Source organism: Oncorhynchus mykiss, chromosome 4 (assembly GCF_013265735.2).
Source record: "Oncorhynchus mykiss isolate Arlee chromosome 4, USDA_OmykA_1.1, whole genome shotgun sequence".
Taxonomy (NCBI): domain Eukaryota; kingdom Metazoa; phylum Chordata; class Actinopteri; order Salmoniformes; family Salmonidae; genus Oncorhynchus; species Oncorhynchus mykiss.
Window position 1 is genome coordinate 7,459,343 of NC_048568.1, and position 19,647 is coordinate 7,478,989.

The 19,647-nt window shown below is 43.4% G+C and overlaps 1 protein-coding gene across 1 annotated transcript in view; it reads left to right on the top strand.

Moving 5' to 3' along the window:
• Positions 1-19,647, top strand: part of LOC110522004 (rho-associated protein kinase 2) — a 93,641-nt gene that overhangs the window by 18,496 nt on the left and 55,498 nt on the right. The window contains exons 2-5 of the mRNA XM_036975533.1: positions 4,874-4,955; positions 9,206-9,306; positions 13,629-13,766; positions 16,635-16,895. Coding sequence (XP_036831428.1) covers positions 4,874-4,955; positions 9,206-9,306; positions 13,629-13,766; positions 16,635-16,895 — 582 coding nt within the window. The remainder of the gene's footprint in view (positions 1-4,873; positions 4,956-9,205; positions 9,307-13,628; positions 13,767-16,634; positions 16,896-19,647) is intronic.

Here is a 19,647-nt window from a genome sequence, read left to right on the forward strand (position 1 = left end):
GTGCCTGTGTGATTAAGTTAGTGGAACATAGTCAGTTTTAGTTAAAACGATTTCAAACTTAAAGGGATAGTTTAGCGATTTTACATTGTTGTCTTTACTATGGATTAAGTTATATGACATGCTATTTTATCAAATCAACTCTCTGTAATTAATATTACCTGATTAAACTAATCATGTAAATGTAATTAACTAGGAGGTCGGGGCACCACGGAATAATGTTTATAGAGCTGTTGTCTTCCGAATAAACTCTTAAAGATCTGGTAATCTTTTATATCAATAGCAGTCAATTATTAATCAGAACTTTATTCAGTCTCATCTGAATGTCGTAAAATTAGTGGTTATCTTCATGAACCCTGGCTAACAAGTTAAATCAGCAATACAAAATTTTGTTTAATTATTTATTTACTAAATACCTAAATAATCACACAGAAATACATATACACAGGATGGATCATACATTGATTACTAATTATGTCATAAAAGAAAACGTCCCTAGTGGATGGAACCGATATGATGGCTGGTTACACAAAGAAAGAGGGTTGGGTTTGAATGAAAGAGCGGGAAGACTGAGGAACAAAAGGATTGGGTCTCTATTGTACCTTATGAAGCTATGCTATCGTGAATACAGAATCTTATGTATTCTTAATTCGGAAAAGGAAAAGGCAAGAAATAGATTTACTCTGAGCTGCATTTCGATAGATTGGTGGAAGATGGAAGGCTGGGTTGCACAGCAGAGATCTCCCTTGTCCTTTGAAGAATATTTCTGAGGGGATACGTTGTACTCTGTCGTCGTGTGGTAGAACAGACACGTTGTAGTACCCTGTCATTCTGAAGAGATTGTTTGTCCTTTCCTAGGCCATGCACGTTTGCAGCTGCTGCTTATAACTCAACTTCTAGGATGTATCACTTCTTTAGTGAATAAGAGTTCAAAGTTCATACCAAGTTGCCATACTCAGCTCGTGCAATATTCTGGCTGGTGAAGTCGAAATTCATCCTTCCAGCGTGGAGATCGTCACCTTCATGTTGAAATTAGCCCTTTTATAAGTATGGACATCAGTCCTCACGTCATCGGGAACACAAGTGTAAATTATGTTAGGTTGTAGTCGTTCAACCATTCGCAACCAGAGCTCACGCTGGGGTTGGCTTAGTCTGCCGTGAATTGTGTGACTGGGGCTCTTATATAAATGTAGAAAAAGGGTTGGTTCATAATTGCCATCCAATGCCTATTCACTTGGGCGTAGCCACTGAGTGAGCATATTTTACTTATGAAAACAATTCTCAAATTTTAAAAACTAAAATGACATTTCATCGTTTCATAAATAATTTCATATTTAAACGTTTAAATTGCACAACAATCCCATGTGAATCCGATAACAAGAATATGTAGACTTTCTAAGATACAGTTTGTCGTCCTATCAGTAATAATGTCTCAGACGACAACTGATCTGATATCATATTCTTTAAGTACCAACGGATGCTTTCAACTGGTTGGATTACCAAAAAATGGTTCAGTTCCCAACCTTTTGATGTTACCATACTCTCTCTATGTTAACAAAGGGCTTTCCAAGAGTCCGTCCTGTAGAGTAGAGAGAGAAAAGGGGGAAAGGTATTGTAACGTCTTTCTTCGGTAGAAGGAGAGTCGGACCAAAATGCAGCGTGGCTATTGCAATCCATGTTTATTTAATAATAAAGAAACACGAACTTACAAAAAACAATAAATGTAATGTGAAAACCGAAACAGCCTAAACTGGTGCAAACTAACAAAGGACACTAAGGACAATCACCCACAAAACATCCAAAGAATATGGCTGCCTAAATATGGTTCCCAATCAGAGACAACGATAAACACCTGCCTCTGATTGAGAACCACTTCAGACAGCCATAGACTTCACTAGAACACCCCACTAAGCTACAAACCCAACACACCACATACAAAAACCCATGCCACACCCTGGCCTGACCAAATAAATGAAAATAAACACAAAATACTTCGACCAGGGCGTGACAGAACCCCCCCCCCAAAGTGCGGACTCCCGGACGCACACCGAAAACCATAGGGGAGGGTCCGGGTGGGCGTCTGTCCATGGTGGCGGCTCCGGCGCGGGACGTGGACCCCACTCTATCAAAGTCTTAGTCCCTCCTCCTCGCGTCCCTGGATAGTCCACCCTCACCGCCGACAATGGCCTAGTAGTCCTCACCCAGAATCCCACTGGACTGAGGGGCAGCTCGGGACTGAGGAGCAGCTCGGGACTGAGGAGCACCTCGGGACTGAGGGGCAGCTCGGGACTGAGGGGTAGCTCGGCACTGAGAGGAAGCTCGGCACTGAGAGGAAGCTCAGCACTGAGAGGAAGCTCAGGCAGGTAGTTGGATCCGGCAGATCCTGGCTGGCTGGTGGTTCTGGCAGATCCTGGCTGACTGGCGGATCTGGAAGAGTCTGGTTGACTGGCAGATCTGGAAGAGTCTGGTTGACTGGCAGATCTGGAAGAGTCTGGCTGACTGGCAGATCTGGAAGAGTCTGGCTGACTGGCAGATCTGGAAGAGTCTGGCTGACTGGCAGATCTGGAAGAGTCTGGCTGACTGGCAGATCTGGCTGCTCCATGCTGACTGGCAGATCTGGCTGCTCCATGCTGACTGGCAACTCTGGCTGCTCCATGCTGACTGGCTGCTCCATGCTGACTGGCTGCTCCATGCTGACTGGCTGCTCCATGCTGACTGGCTGCTCCATGCTGACTGGCAGCTCTGGCTGCTCCATGCTGACTGGCTGCTCTGGCTGCTCCATGCTGACTGGCTGCTCCATGCTGACTGGCGGCTCTGGCTGCTCCATGCTGACTGGCGGCTCTGGCTGCTCCATGCTGACTGGCGGCTCTGGCTGCTCCATGCTGACTGGCGGCTCTGGCTGCTCCATGCTGACTGGCGGCTCTGGCTGCTCCATGCTGACTGGCGGCCCTGGCTGCTCCATGCTGACTGGCGGCCCTGGCTGCTCCATGCTGACTGGCGGCTCTGGCGGCTCCATGCAGACTGGCAGCTCTGGCGGCTCCTTGCAGACTGGCAGCTCTGGCGGCTCCTTGCAGACTGGCAGCTTTGGCGGCATCCTGCAGACTGCCAGCTCTGGCGGCTCCTTGCAGACTGGCAGCTCCTTGCAGACTGGCCGCTCCTTGCAGACTGGCCGCTCCTTGCAGACTGGCCGCTCCTTGCAGACTGGCCGCTCCTTGCAGACTGGCCGCTCCTTGCAGACTGGCCGCTCCTTGCAGACTGGCCGCTCCTTGCAGACTGGCAGCTCCTTGCAGACTGGCAGCTCCTTGCAGACTGGCAGCTCCTTGCAGGCTGGCAGCTCTGAACAGGCGGGAGACTCCGGCAGCGCTGTAGAGGCGGAAGGCTCTGGCAGCGCTAAACAGGCGGGAGACTCCGGCAGCGCTGAAGAGGAGGAAGGCTCTGGCAGCGCTGGATAGGCGAGGCGCACTGTAGGCCTGATGCGTGGTGCTGGCACTGGTGGTACTGGGCCGAGAACACGCACAGGAAGCCTGGTGCGGGGAGCTGCTACCGGAGGGCTGGGGTGTGGAGGTGGTACTTGGTAGACCGGACCGTGCAGGCGCACTGGAGCTCTTGAGCACTGAGCCTGCCCAACCTTACCTGGTTGAATGCTCTCGGTCGCCCTGCCAGAGCGGCGAGGTGGAATAGCCCGCACTGGGCTATGCAGACGAACCGGAGACACCGAGCGCAAGGCTGGTGCCATGTAAGCCGGCCCAAGGAGACGCACTGGGGACCAGATGCGTAGAGCCGGCTACATGGCACTTGGCTCGATGCTCACTCTAGCCCGGCCGATACACGGAGCTGGAATGTACCGCACCGGGCTATGCACCCGCACTGGAGACACCGTGCATAACACGGTGCCTGCCCGGTCTCTCTAGCCCCCAGGTAAGCACAGGGAGTTTGCGCAGGTCTCCTACCTGGCGTAGCCATACTCCCTGTTAGCCCCCCCCCCAATAAATTTTTGGGGCTGACTCTCGGGCTTCCATCCGCGTCACCGTGCTGCCTCCTCATACCAGCGCCTCTCCGCTTTCGCCGCCTCCAGTTCTTCTTTGGGGCGGCGATTTTCTCCTGGCTGAGCCCAGGGTCCTCTTCCATCAAGGATCTCCTCCCAAGTCCAGAATTCCTTATTTCGTATCTCCTGCTGCCGCTGTTGCTTCTCCTGCTGCTCCTGCCTGTTGACACGCCGCTTGGTCCTGTTGTGGTGGGTGATTCTGTAAAGGCTTTCTTCGGTAGAAGGAGAGTCGGACCAAAATGCAGCGTGGCTATTGCAATCCATGTTTATTTAATAATAAAAAACACGAACTTACAAAAAAACAATAAACGTAATGTGAAAACCGAACCAGCCTAAACTGGTGCAAACTAACACAGAGGACACTAAGGACAATCACCCACAAAACACCCAAAGAATATGGCTGCCTAAATATGGTTCCCAATCAGAGACAACGATAAACACCTGCCTCTGATTGAGAACCACTTCAGACAGCCATAGACTTCACTATAACACCCCACTAAGCTACAAACCCAACACACCACATACAAAAACCCATGCCACACCCTGGCCTGACCAAATAAATGAAAATAAACACAAAATACTTTGACCAGGGCGTGACAGGTATTTATGGGGGGTCATAAACCTCACCAACAGGGCAACGTCATGACAACATTTAGATCACCACTTTTCAAGGTAAGTGACCTAATATCTAAATATGTAACATCGCCGAACTATCCGTATTTTTTATTTTTTTTTAGCAGGGGAACTGAATTCTTAGATTAATTGTATATAATACATAAAACCATTTCAAACAGAGTAAATGTATTACATGTATTTTTCTTCTTTTCCCAGGAGTCCATGAATGCCTTGGCCCTGGATCTGGACTACCCTGCACTACGAAAAAACAAAAATATAGACGCCTTCTTAAACCGATGTAAGAGCTTTCCTAATAGAATTGCTGTTGATTATAAGATTATCATGCATTGCATTATCTAGACTTCTTCCATATCAGACATAATGGAAGACAGGTTCCTGGTTGTTTTTACTATAGACTTCTGATATTTGCACATGTGTTTGTGCCTAACTGAAGCATGGACATTAAAAAAATGTTTTTTTTTTCAAATTAGGACAGGTAGATTGCATTGTTACAAAGTTAGTGCTCACTGTATTGCAGTGGAGGCTGGTGACTTTAACAATTGCGGAGGATGGGAGAACCACAGTATAGACATGAAACGCACATAGATGACAAAGAGTGTTAATAAAATTGTCAAAGACTGACAGGGGTTGAGGTGTTCATAGGCTTCAGTGCAGGACAGGCTCATCGTGGATGAATGGTGTAGGAGAAGAGCTCAACTCTTCCACTGAGGGCAGGACAGGATTTAACTGAGAAGAGAAAAACAACAACAAAACAATACACTACAGAGTTAGACAAAAGAGCTAAGAATGAGTTAGTCCAAGCAAGGAGTAAAATCATTGATGTGTAATAATGTGATTGTGTTTGTATGTGTGATTGACTCTACGTACAGTAATGAGAGAAAATGTATAGGGGTACCCACAGTGCTTGGAGAGGAAACATTCAACGTGCCAGTAGATGAGCGGGCCCATGAGATGTGGCTTCAGTTCATGTCAGGAGAGAGATTACAATGGTAGTGGAGTGGTCATCACCTCTTAATCAGGGAACAGGAGAGGACTTAGCTGTGAATACAAATAGCAGATACATTCCATTACAGCTGCGCCATCGTGCCATCGTAAGTTTGGGCAACAAGTTTCTCCATAAAGATGAACTCAGACATCTCAGAAATCACAAAGTCAAACACCGACTGCACATTTCATCCATTTGACACATTAAAGTAGCCCAAAAAACGTTCCTGAATGAATCCCGGACTATAAATACATAACGTTACCAATTTGTTTACTCTGACCAGATTGGCAGGGTGCATAGGCTGTATGCAGCTGCACTTATTAGTAGCCTACAGTTGATCAGACTGAAAAATCATCTCGTTTTCATCCCATACAGCATGTCAGATCTCTGTTTAGGTGTAGCCTCGGCAAATGCAACAATTATGTAATTCGTTTTTACTTGTGTCTGTTGGGAGTGATTATGAGTTTTCACCTTTGCTAAATAAATCTCTGGGAGATGGCCACCGAGACAGAGGAGCTGTCCATGAAGAACTACTAAGACGGTGACAATCCCGTGACTTTTGTTGTAGTTTAAAGATAAATGTATTGTGTTCCTGTTTCATCTGGAGAAGAAGATGTATCTTTTTCCTTAGGAGATTTTCATTGATTATGTTGGAGTGTTTGTGTTGACCAAATGCCCTCAATAGAGAACTGTGTTCAATCAAGAAAACCTACTCCTGACTCGTTTATTCCACCTTCCCGCTTTAGAGTGACGCGCAATTACTTGGTCCGCTCTCAATAATAAGCATTATGAAACCAGTACCATATAATATCACCCTTACATGCTGACCAGACCTGTTGATAATGTCCACTCCCACCAGACGCGATCAAGACATGCCGGTTGAGTTATCAGGTCGAAAACCATGAAACATTTATGACAATTTAGCTAGCTAGTTTGCTGTTGCTAGCTAATTTGTCCTGGGATATGAATATTGGGTTGTTATTTTACCTGAAATGCACAAGGTCCTCTACTCTGACAATTCATCCACAGATAAAAGGGTAAACCAAGTTTGTTTCTAGTAATCTCTCCTCCTTCAGGCTTCTTCTTCTTTGGACTTTATATGGCGGTTGACAACCAACGTTAAGGTGCATTATCACTACAAACTGGACTGGAGTGTGGACCTCAGTTTCTTTCAATAACCCATGTGGGTATACGCTCCTAAAAACCAATGAGGAGATGGCCCGTGGGTATATGCTACTGAAAACCAATGAGGAGATGGCCCGTGGGTATACGCTCCTAAAAACCAATGAGGAGATGGCCCGTGGGTATACGCTCCTAAAAACCAATGAGGAGAGGGCCCGTGGGTATACGCTCCTAAAAACCAATGAGGAGATGGCCCGTGGGTATACGCTCCTAAAAACCAATGAGGAGATGGGAGAGGTGGGACTTGCAGCACGTCATGTGTCACTAATAGAACCAAGAACCAAGAACCAATCTATTTTAGCGCCTGGCTACACGCGCACGCAACGCGAGAATTGTGGTCTGCATATTACTGTAGTAATACAACGCTGGTATAAGAGCAAGTTAATTTAAAGTGTTACTGACCTTATCTGTATCTTACCTATGGAGATGTACAGTATAGAGATCATTACTTTGAAATAGCCTGTTTTTGCATGAACATTGCCATTAAGGGCTTCCTCCATTTCAAAGTAGTCAACTGGGTTGGGATTCCAATGGGTTGGGAGCAATCAGATAGCATTGTCTTCTTCAAATTGGTTTGCCTAGTGTGGCTTAAAGCTAATGGCTTTAAGCTAGATGGCCGCAATCTAGTGGTCGCAATAAATTGATGACACACAATATTTTGTTCAAGACTCTAGGACTGCAGGTGGCGGGCAGTTTCACAATTTTTTAAACATTTACAACTTAAAATGCAGATAGCCTCAATGGTGCTGACCATGTTGTAACAGACAACATAATGGCACAGATGCAAAGTTGCGATCTCTGTACATCTCTATGATCTTACCTCGACATGTACAGTGCCTTCAGAAAGTATTCAGACCCCTTTACTTTTTTCACATTTTGTTACGTTACAACTTTATTCTAAAAATTATTTAAAAATCAGGGGAGAAGGCCCTTGGTCAGAGAGGTGACCAAGAACCCATTGGTCACTCTGACATAGCTTCAGAGTTCCTCTGTGGAGATGGGAGATTTTTCCACAACCATCTCTGCAGCACTCCACCAATCAGGCCGTTATGGTAGAGTGGCCAGATGGAAGCTACTCTTCAGTAAAAGGCACATGACAGCTTGCTTGGAGTTTGCCAAAAGGCACCTAAATACTCTCAGACCATGAAAAACAAGATTCTCTGGTCTGATGAAACCAAGATTGAACTCTTTGACCTGAATGCCAAGCGTCAAGTATGGAGGAAACATTGCACCAACCCTACGGTGAATCGTGGTGGTGGCAGCATCATTGCTTTGAGAATGTTTTTCAGCAGCAGCGAGACTAGTCAGGATCGAGGGAAAGATGACCGGAGCTAAGTACAGAGAGATCCTTGATGAAAACCTGCTCCAGAGTGCTCAGGATCTCAGACTAGGGCGAAGTTTCACCTTCCAATGACAGGTGTAGACCTTACAGTGAAATACTTACTTACGAGCCCTTAACCGACAGTGCAATTTAAAAAAATGCGGATAAGAATAAGAGATAAAGGTAACATGTAATTAAAGAGCAGCAGTAAAAAAAATAACAATATATACAAGGGGTGCCGGTACAGAGTCAGTGTGCTGGGGCACCGGTGAGTTGAGGTAGTATGTACGTGTAGGTAGAGTTAATTAAAGTGACTATGCATAGATGTCAACAAAGAGTGGCAGTGGTGTGGAGAGGGAGGGGGCGGGGTGCAATGCAAGTAGTCTGCGTAACCATTTGACTAGATATTCAGCAGTCTTATGGCTTGGAGATAGAAGCTGTTTAGAAGTCTATTGGACCTAAACTTGGCGATCCGGTAGCGCCTGCCGTGTGGTAGCAGAGAGAACAGTCTATGACTAGGGTGGCTGGAGTATGACCATTTTTAGGGCCTTCCTCTGACACCACCTGGTATAGAGCTCCTGTATGGCAGGAAGCTTTGCCCCAGTGATGTACTGGGCCGTTCACACTACCTTCTCTAGTACCTTGTGGTCGGAGGCCGAGCAGTTGCCATACCAGGCAGTGATGCAACCAGCTCTCGATGGTGCAGCTATAGAACCTTTTGAGGATCTGAGGACCCATGCCAAATCTTTTCAGTCTCCTGAGGGGAAATAGGTTTTGTTGTGCCCACTTCACGACTGTCATGGTATGCTTGGACCATGTTAGTTTGTTGGTGATGTGGACACCAAGGAACTTGAAACTCTCAACCTGCTCCACTGCAGCCCTGTCGATGAGAATGGGGACGTGCTCAGTCCTCTTTTTCCTGTAGTCTACAATCATCTCCTTTGACCTGCCTTTGCCTTAGAACACAACCTTATGCAATTGACCTCTGTTTTTGCTATAGTATCCCATGTGACCTCTGACGTCTGTGTCTGTCCTGCAGATGAGAAGTCCATGGTTAAGATGCGTGACCTGCAGGTAAAGCTGGATGACTTTGACAGGGTGAAGATGATCGGCAGAGGAGCCTATGGAGAGGTGCAACTGGTGAGGAACTCCCTCAGTGTGTGCACGCGGCAAAGATACATCTGTTTTTTTTCCCCCTCATCAATCAACACACAATACCTCCTAATGGCAAAGCAAAACAGGTTTTCAGAAATGTTTGCTAATTTATTAAAAATGAAAAAATGAAATATCACATTTCCGTAAGTATTCAGACCCTTTACTAAGTACTTTTAAAGCACCTTTGGCAGCAATTACAGCCTTGTGTCTTCTTGGGTATGACGCTACAAGCTTGGCACAACTCTACTTGGGGAGTTTTTCCCATTCTTCTCTGCATTTGCACTCGAGCTCTGTCAAGTTGGCTGGGGAGCGTTGCTGCACAGCTATTTTCAGGTCTCTCCAGAGACGTTCGATCAGGTTCAAGTGCAGGGTCTGGCTGGGCCACTCAAGGACATTCAGAGATTTGTCCCTGCTGCAATGTCTTGGCTGTGTTCTTAGGGTCGTTGTCCTGTTGGAAGGTGAACCTTCGCCCCAGTCTTAGAACCTACTCCAGAGTGGTCAGGATTTCACCTGTACTATGTGCTGTTTATCTTGGCCTCGATCCTGACTGGTCTCCCATTACCTGCCGCTGAAAAACATCCCCACAGCATGATGCTGCCACCACCATGCTTCACCGTAGGGTGATGCCAGGTTTCCTCCAGATATGACACTTGGCATTCAGGCCAAAGAGTTCAATCTTAGTTTCATCAGACCAGAGAATCTTGTTTCTCATGGTATATGTGTTCTTTAGGCTTACATCTGGCCACTCTACCATAACGGCCTGATTGGTGGAGTGCTGCAGAGATGGTTGTCCTTCTGGAAGGTTCTCCCATCTCCACAGAGGAACTCTGGAGCTCTGTCAGAGTGACCATCAGGTTCTTGGTCACCTCCCTGACCAATGCCCTTCTCCTCCAATTGCTCAGTGTGGCTGGGCAGCCAGCTCGAGGAAGAGTCTTTGTGGTTCCAAACTTCTTCCATTAAAGATTGATGGAGGACACTGTGTTCTTTGGGGACCTTCTATGCTGCAGAAATGTTTTGGTACCCTTCCCCAGATCTGTGCATCGACACAATCCTGACTCCGAGCTCCACAGACAATTCCTTCAACCTCATGACTTGGTTTTTGCTCTGACATACACTGTCAATTGTGGGACCTTATATATAGACAGGTGTGTGCCTTTCCAAATCATGTCCAATCAATTGCATTTACCAGAGGTGGACTCCAATGAAGTTGTAGAAACATCTCAAGGATGGTCAATGGAAACAGGATGCACCTGAGGTCATTTTCGAGTCTCATAGCAAAGGGTCTGAATACTTATGTAAATAAGCAGTGGTGGAAAGAGTACTCAATTGTCATACTTGAGTAAAAGCAAAGATACCTTAATAGAAAAAGACTCAAGTAAAAGTTAGTCACCCAGTAAAATACTCCTTGAGTAAAAGTCTAAAAGTATTTGTTTTTAAATATACTTAAGTATCAAAAGGATATGGAATTGCTAAAATGTACTTAAGTATCAAAAGTAGAAGTATAAATCATTTCAAATTCCTTATAATATGCAAACCAGACTGCACCATTTTCTTGTTATTTTTAATGCTGGATAGCCAGGGGAACTCTCCAACACTCAGACATAATTTACAAATGAAGCATTTGTGTTTAGTGAGTCCGCCAGATCAGAGGTTGTAGGGATGACCAGGGATGTTCTCTTAATAAGTGTGAATTGGATCCTTTTCCTGTCAAAATGTAACTACTTTTGGTTGTCAAGGAAAATGTATGGAGAAAAAATACATTATTTTCTTTAGGAATGTAGTAGTAAAAGTTGGCAAAAATATAAATTGTAAAGTACATATATACGTAAACAAAAACTACTTAAGTAGTACTTTAAAGTATTTTTACTTAGGTACTTTACACCACTGTCAATATGGTATTTCTGTTTCTTATTTTAAATACATTTGCAAATATTTCTAAAAACCTGTTTCCTCTTTGTCATTATGGGGTATTGTATGTAGATTGCTGAGGATGATTTTTAAAATTATATATATTTTAGAATAAGGCTGTAACGTAACAAAATGTGGAAAATGTCAAGGGGTCTGAATACTTTCCGAAAATACTGTACAAACAGATTAAAATCATTTATATTTCTGCTTCTGTGTGAGTGCTTGCATGTGTCTACCTCTGCCTGTCTATAATGTACTGTATGTACTCTAGCTGTGTGCATCTGGCTTTCCTCTGTGTGTTTTGCTTCTTCTGTGTGCCTTGTAATCGAGACCAGTCCGGAGTGTGTGTGTGTGTGTGTATGTCTGAGAGATATTCATTCTGTGTTTGTGTTTTGAAGTGTTGTGTGAAGAGGAGGGGGCTTGGTGGTCTGTGTGTGATACACCACATTCATGTGCGCACATGTCCTTCTGTGGGTATGTCTCCTATTATGGTGGTTTTCTGTGTTTTGTCGTGTTGGTTGCAGGACGTTATGTTATCAAGGGTCTTCAATGGCACTTTTTGCCACGGTCAAAGTGACATTGTGTCATTCCAGCAATTGCAGTGCCTTCAGAAAGTATTCATTCCCTTTGACTTATTTGTCATTTTTTATTTTTTTTTATAGCCTGAATTAAAAATGGATCAAATATATTATTTTCTCACCTAATATTTTCTCACCCCATAATGACAAAGTGAAAACATGTTTTAATTTTTTGTTAGCAAATTTCCTGAAAACTAAATACAGAAATATCTCATGTACATAACTATTCACACCCTGACTAAATACATACTTTGGCAGCGACAACAGCTGTGTCTTTCTGGGTAAGTCTCTAAGAACTTTGCACACCTGGATTTATACAATATTATTATTTTCAAAATTCTTCAAGCTCTGTAAAATTGGTTGGTGATCATTGCTAGACAACCATTTCAATCTTGCCATAGATTTTCAAGCAGATTTAAGTCAAAACTGTAACTTGGCCCGCTCAGGAACATTCACTGTCTTTTTGGTAAGCAACTCTAGTGTAGATGTGGCCTTGTGTTTTAGGTTATTGTCCTGCTGAAAGATGAATTAATCTTCCAGTGTCTGGTGGAAAGCAGACAACCAGGTTTTCCTCTAGGAGTTTGCCTGTGTTTTGCGGGTTCTATTTAATGAAGCTGCCAATTGAGGACTTGTGAGGCATCTGTTTCTCAAACTAGACAAACCTCCCACTCCTCTTTCTATTCTGGTTAGAGACAGTTTGCGCTGTTCTGTGAAGGGAGTAGTACACAGCATTGTACGGAATCTCCAGTTTCTTGGCAATTTCTCACATGGAATAGCCTTAATTTCTCAGAACAAGAATAGACTGACGAGTTTCAGATGAAAAGTATTTGTTTCTGGTCATTTTGAGCCTGTAATTGAACGAACAAATGCTGATGCTCCAGATACTCAACTAGTCTAAAGAATGCCAGTTTTATTGCTTCTTTAATCAGTACAGCACTTTTCAGCTGTGCTAACATAATTGCAAAAGGGTTTTCTAATGATCAATTAGCCTTTTAAAATGATAAACTTGGATTAGCTAACACAATGTGCAATTGGAACACAGGCGTGATGGTTGCTGATATGGTTGCCTATGTAGATATTACATAAAAAAAATCTGCCGTTTCCAGCTACAACAGCCATTTACAACATTAACAATGTCTACACTGTATTTCTGATCAATTTGATGTTATTTTAATGGACAAAAAAAATGGCTTTTCTTTAAAAAACAAGGACATTTCTAAGTGACCCCAAACTTTTTAATGGTAGTGTTTATATTACATAATTCAAGGGTTATGTTTAAAATGTTCATAAGTGGGGTTAATTCGTAATTCATGTACATTTCACTGTTTTCAAAAATATATTACTGCAGTAATGATTGAAAATCATCACATGATTTTCACAGTTCAAATTATTTTTTGTTCACAGTTGCATTTTCCCTGTTCTTGTGTCACTGATGCACTCGTGAGCTGGCTGCGCACTGCTCGTTCTAAAAATAGAACATTTGGTAATCAAAACAGTGGCAGCATGTGCAGCAATGGTGATTCTGTTTTTACATGCACAAGTGAAATAGGTGTTTATGCTGTTCTTCAAAATGCACAGATCACTTTATATATATTCCCAAAGAAACAAATAATTCTGTCATGCTGTTTTGTTGCCAATATGTCAGACGTAAATAAATCACTAATCGCATGAAATAAATGATGATCTTCAGAAAGCAACAAAATAGCTAGGGCTTTACAGTGATGGTGAAATTTGGGTTAAAATCGTCCTATAGCTGACACAGGGTTGATGGAGTGACGTGTTTGTGTGTGTCATAACTCATCATGTAACTCGCCCCTCCAGGTCCGTCACAAGGCGTCTCAGAAGGTGTACGCCATGAAAAAGCTGAGCAAGTTTGAGATGATCAAGCGCTCGGACTCTGCCTTCTTCTGGGAGGAGAGAGACATCATGGCTTTCTCCAACAGCCCCTGGGTCATCCAGGTGAAAGGGAGACAGAGTCACACACACACGCACACATAGGCAAACATGTGCACACCTTCACGCATCTACAGTTCACACACAGACCTACAGTCATCTCCAAAATGATTGGCACCCTTGATATATACTACAAATACCGAGCTATCCCCATAATCGCCATAGTGTTATCTTTCAATTGCTACCATAGTCATGCATATGCTTTTTTCATATTTCTTCTGTTATAAACATTTCAATTTGTCTGTATCCATATAGGCCTTTTTCCACAAGTATAAAGGGTTAAGGAACTATTGTGGCCTTCCATGTAGGGCTGCATGATATGAGCCAAAAATAGAATTGTGATTTTCATACCAAATATCGCGATTGTGATTTGACTTGAGATATAGATCAACACACTTGGGTGAACTGTTGGAATCATAGAAACATAATTATGTATATTAAGAAGCTAAGTGTAAATCGGCATCGTTCTTGTTTGTAACAATCTGTTTACTGCATTTAACCTAACATTACAGCATGAAAACTTCCAGTGAATCTAGCTGAGGAGGAGGAACTGCACTGCTTAGTTGACAGGGGTGGGGCTTGGTGTGTGTTGGAAGCAGCCACAAGAGGAGAGAAGAAGAGAGACTATAAACAGAGTGAACTTTAATAATGGGCATTACACGCAGCTGAGTGGCGTTTCAAAATATTGCATGCGATATGGATCTCTTGCGATATGGGTATTACACACGTCAATATTGCGATTTCGATGTGAATTCAATTACTTGTGCAGCCCTACTTCCATGGCTTCCTGTTGCACTGGGGTATAAGAATGACTTAACAAGCATGTAAAGTCCTTTTGTTATCCATCACCAGGCAAAGAAATCACAAATGAAATGAAATCAGGCAATGGGTAGAAAAATCGACTGAAAAAAACAAATATACCATTTACCAATATTACGGCAACAATTAAGAGGTTTAAAACCACTGCAACAGTGGTAAACTTGCCTGGTAGAGGACCCAGGTGTATCACACAGTGAGCACGGCTACATGAGCACAATAATGCTTTGCAAGAAGAACGATTTCCCTAATAATCCTGTTTACATGGACACACACCACTTTGATTAATACTGAAAATCGCCAAAATAAATGTTGCACCACAATAACCATGTTGTTTTTGCTAAGACTTATTTGATTCTGAGATTGGACATAGAAGGTTTGTATGTGAAAACTATTTATAAAAGATGCGTACTTTACTTGCACATAATAGGAGGAGGCTTGCGATAACCGGTGTTGGCACGTGTGCAGATAAAATACACAGCTGATTTAAGCTGTTTACATGTCCTAATCATTTGAAAGATTACTCAGAAATCCAGGTGTTTTATTCGGCGTATGCTTACTTCGATTATGATCAACATTTTGCACTGGTCTCCGGACAGATCCACATTGAAAACCAATACAATTTTTTTTTTTTTTTTAAGAGGTCGAAGGATATCAGGGATATGTACAAATGTTGTATGGAGTAATGGTCTAAGATCCCTCCCCATGTCTTCTTCAATCTAATAAAACATTATAGAAATTTGCTAAGTGATGTTATCCTCATAAGGAGAGGGTGCACAACATTTTTAAAAGTTCTTTTTTAGTTCTTTTTTTTCTCTCTGAACAATGGTATTAGTATAAAGTAATATAATTTCCCAATAAATGTTGCTCAGTATTTCTATTTATTTTATACAGGATACACACACACACACACACACACACACACACACACACACACACACACTCCTCTCACTTTCTCTTAATGTGAATCAATCATTGTTGTGATATAAACTCAGGACCCAAAGATAATTCGTAAAAATCCAAATAACTTCACAGATCTTCATTGTAAAGGGTTTAAACATTGTTTCCCATGCTTGTTCAATGAACCATAAACAATTAATGAACATGCACCTGTTATGAAAACTTAGGACACTAAAGAGGCCTTTCTACTGACTCTGAAAACACCAAAAGAAAGATGCCCAGGGTCCCTGCTCATCTGCGTGAAGGTGCCTTAGGGATGCTGCAAGGAGGCATGAGGACTGCAGATGTGGCCAGGGCAATAAATTGCAATGTCTGTACTGTGAGACGCCTAAGACAGCGCTACAGGGAGGCAGGACGGACAGCCGATCGTCCTCACAGTGGCAGACCACGTGTAACAACACCTGCACAGGATCGGTACATCCGAACATCACACCTGTGACAGGTACAGGATGGCAACAGCAACTGCCCGAGTTACACCAGGAACGCACAATCCCTCCATCAGTGCTCAGACTGTCCGCAAGAGGCTGGACTGAGGGCTTGTAGGCCTGTTGTTAGGCAGGTCCTCACCAGACATCACCGGCAACAACGTCACCTATGGACACAAACCAGCGTCGCTGGTCCAGACAGGACTGGCAAAAGAAATGTGCTCTTCACTGACGAGACGCGGTTTTGTCTCACCAGGGATGATGGTCGGATTCGCGTTTATCGGAGGGTGAGGGCTAGGGCCATTCCCCCCAGAGATGTCCGGGAACTTGCAGGTGCCTTGGTGGAAGAGTGGGGTAACATCTGACAACAAGAACTGGCAAATCTGGTGCAGACCATGAGGAGGCGATGCACTGCAGTACTTAATGCAGCTGGTGGCCACACCAGATACTGACTGTTACTTTTGATTTTAACCCCCCCCCCCCCCCTCCTTTGTTCATTATTACATTTCTGTTAGTCACATGTCTGTGGAACTTGTTCAGTTTGTCTCAGTTGTTGAATCTTATATTCATACAAATATTTACACATAATAAGTTTGCTGAAAATGAACACAGTTGACAGTAAGAGGACGTTTCTTTTTTGCTGAATTTACTATCCTATCCGCATGTTTTTCAGCTGTGCTGTGCTTTCCAAGATGACCGCCACCTTTACATGGTTATGGAGTATATGCCCGGTGGAGACCTGGTCACCTTGACCATGAACTATGACATGCCAGAGAAGTGGGCCCGATTCTACACTGCCGAGGTGGTGCTGGCTCTAGATACCATACACTCTATGGGTTTCATCCACCGTGACGTGAAACCAGACAACATACTGCTGGACCAAAATGGCCACCTCAAGCTGGCTGACTTCGGCACCTGCATGAAGATGGACTCGGTGAGTTTTGGTGGTGGAGATTGGAGAATAAAACAAAAATGTGCACCCCTTTTGGCTCCCCAGGACCAGGGTTGAGAAGCACTGGGAAGTGCTAGGGAAGTGCTTCCCAATCCTGGTCCTGGGGAGCCAAACGGATGCACACTTTTGTTTTTGCCCTAGCACTTACACACTTGACTCAACAAATCAAGTCATCATCAAACTTTAATTTGAATCAGGTGTGTTAGTGCTAGTGCAAAAACAAAAATGTGCACCCCTTTGGATCCCCAGGACCAGGATTGGGAAACACTGGTCTATGGCCTAGACTGGGCATTAAGGGTTTGGACTAAAAAGCATGCTCAATGGAGAATCACCAAAGGTGCTTTTTAGTTCAGGACTAGGCTTAACACTAGAACCGCTGGCCCTCAAGGGACCCCCCCCCCCCTTTCAAACTAATGAGCAGTCTGACTGTAACATTCTAACAGTGTAATTAATACATTTAATGTATGCTATTGCAAAAGTACATCTTTGGTTGTATTTATCAAGTTCTTAGGTAACATAAAAAATATATATTTTTAAATAACACAATAGCATTTTCATTAGTTTATGTTACTGTAGGCTATATGTAAAAACAAAAAAATCAAGTGTTCAATTAATTTTATTCCTGGAGTTCCTTTGTTACAACTATGAAACAGAAAGCATATGTTGTAATGCGGTTATAAGAAATCCCGCTATGCCCTCCGACGAACCATCAAACAGGCAAAGCGTCAATACATTACTAAGATCGAACTACAGGACTAATACACCGGCTCTGACGCTCGTCGGATGTGGCAGGGCTTGCAAACCATTACAGACTACAAAGGGAAGCACAGCCGAGAGCTGCCCAGTGACATGAGCCTACCAGACGAGCTAAACTATCCCCCCTCAGGAGACTGGAAAGATTTGGCATGAGTCTTCAGATCCTCAAAAGGTTCTACAGCTGCACTATCGAGAGCATCCTGACTGGTTGCATCACTGCCTGATATGGCTACTGCTCGGTGCATTCGGCTTAGTACATCACTGGGGCAAAGCTTCCTGCCATCCAGGGCCTCTATACCAGGCGGTGTCAGAGGAAGGCCCTAAAAATTGAACTAAAAACTCCAGCCACCGTAGTCATAGACTGTTTTTTCTGCTACTGCACGGCAAGCAGTACCGGAGCACCAAGTCTATGTCCAAGATGCTTCTAAACAGCTTCTTCCACCAAGCCATAAGACTCCTGAACAGCTAATCAAATGGCTACCCAGATTATTTGCATTGCCCCCCCCCCCCCCCCCCCCCTCTCTCTTTTACACCGCTGCTACTCTCTGTTGTTATCATCTATGCATAGTCACTTTAATAACTCCATGTACATATTACCTCAATTACCTCGACTAACCGGTGCCCCGCACATTGACTCTGTACCGCTACCCCCTGTATATTGTCTCGCTATTGTTATTTTACTGCTGCTCTTTAATTTTTGAAATGTAAAATGTTTATTTAAACTGCATTGTTGGTTAGGGGCTTGTAATTAAGCATTTCACTGTAAGGTCTACAGCTGTTGAATTCGGCGCATGTGACAAATAAAGTTTGATTTGGTAACGGCGTCTTTTTATGACATAAAATATATATATAATATTCAACCACCAAAATGCACGGTCAGCAAGTTGCGCAGTCAAATTATGAAAAAAACGTGCGCAAAGTGTGCCTGATGAATAATGAAAATCTGCACAAAAGTAATAATGTCATTATGAATTTGTGGTGATATGACAGCAGTCAAAAATAGTCAATTGTCAGGCCGTCCATGTCACGTCACATTAACAATGAAACAGCGAAAAACGAAAGTGCGTTGCTGATGTTGTTTTTTACTTGAGATGTAGTCTGCTCTCTCAGTGATGGCATTTTGTGCTGAGAATCGGCCCATAGCATTGTAACTGGCTTGTTCTCTCCTGCCTCACTGTTTAATTTGTTGGTGTCTCGGGCAACTACTCAGTGCGCACCGTTCTGGCTTTTCTGCACTTAGGCCTCGGAGGGGTAGGTTTCAGGCAGAGGCTCAGAATCAGAGGAATAATCATCAGAAATGTCATGATTCAATTCTTCCCCAACATCTGAATCATTTTCATTCAGATTTTTTTTAATTATGTACGCTCTCAATTTGTACAAGTAGGCCAGAGAAAACAGATAAGACTGCTTGGACTCCTGTTCTTTAACAATTGGTGATTACATAATTATCTACCATCTAGAATCCTTTTTCCATTTTTGGAGATATACAGTACCAGTCAAGAGATTGGACACACCTACTCATTCAAGGATTTTTCTTTATTTTTTACTATTTTCTACATTGTAGAATACTAGTGAAGACATCAACACTATGAAATAACATGGAATCATGTACTTAAACAAAGGAAAATACATTTTAGATTCTTCAAAGTAGCTACTCTTTGCCTTGATGACAGCTTTTTACGCTCTTGGCATTCCCTCAACCAGCTTCATGAGGTAGTCACCTGGAATGCATTTCAATTAACAGGTGTGCCTTATAAAAGTTCATTTGTGGAATTTCTTTCCTTCTTAATGCGTTCGAGCCAATCAGTTGTGTTGTGACAAGGTAGCGGTGGTATGCGGAAATAGCCCTATTTGGTAAAAGACCAAGTCCATGTTATGGCAAGAACAGCTCAAATAAGCAAAGAGAAATGACAGTGCGTCATTACTTTAAGACATGAAAGTTAGGTCAATACGGAACATTTCAAGAACTTTGGAAGTT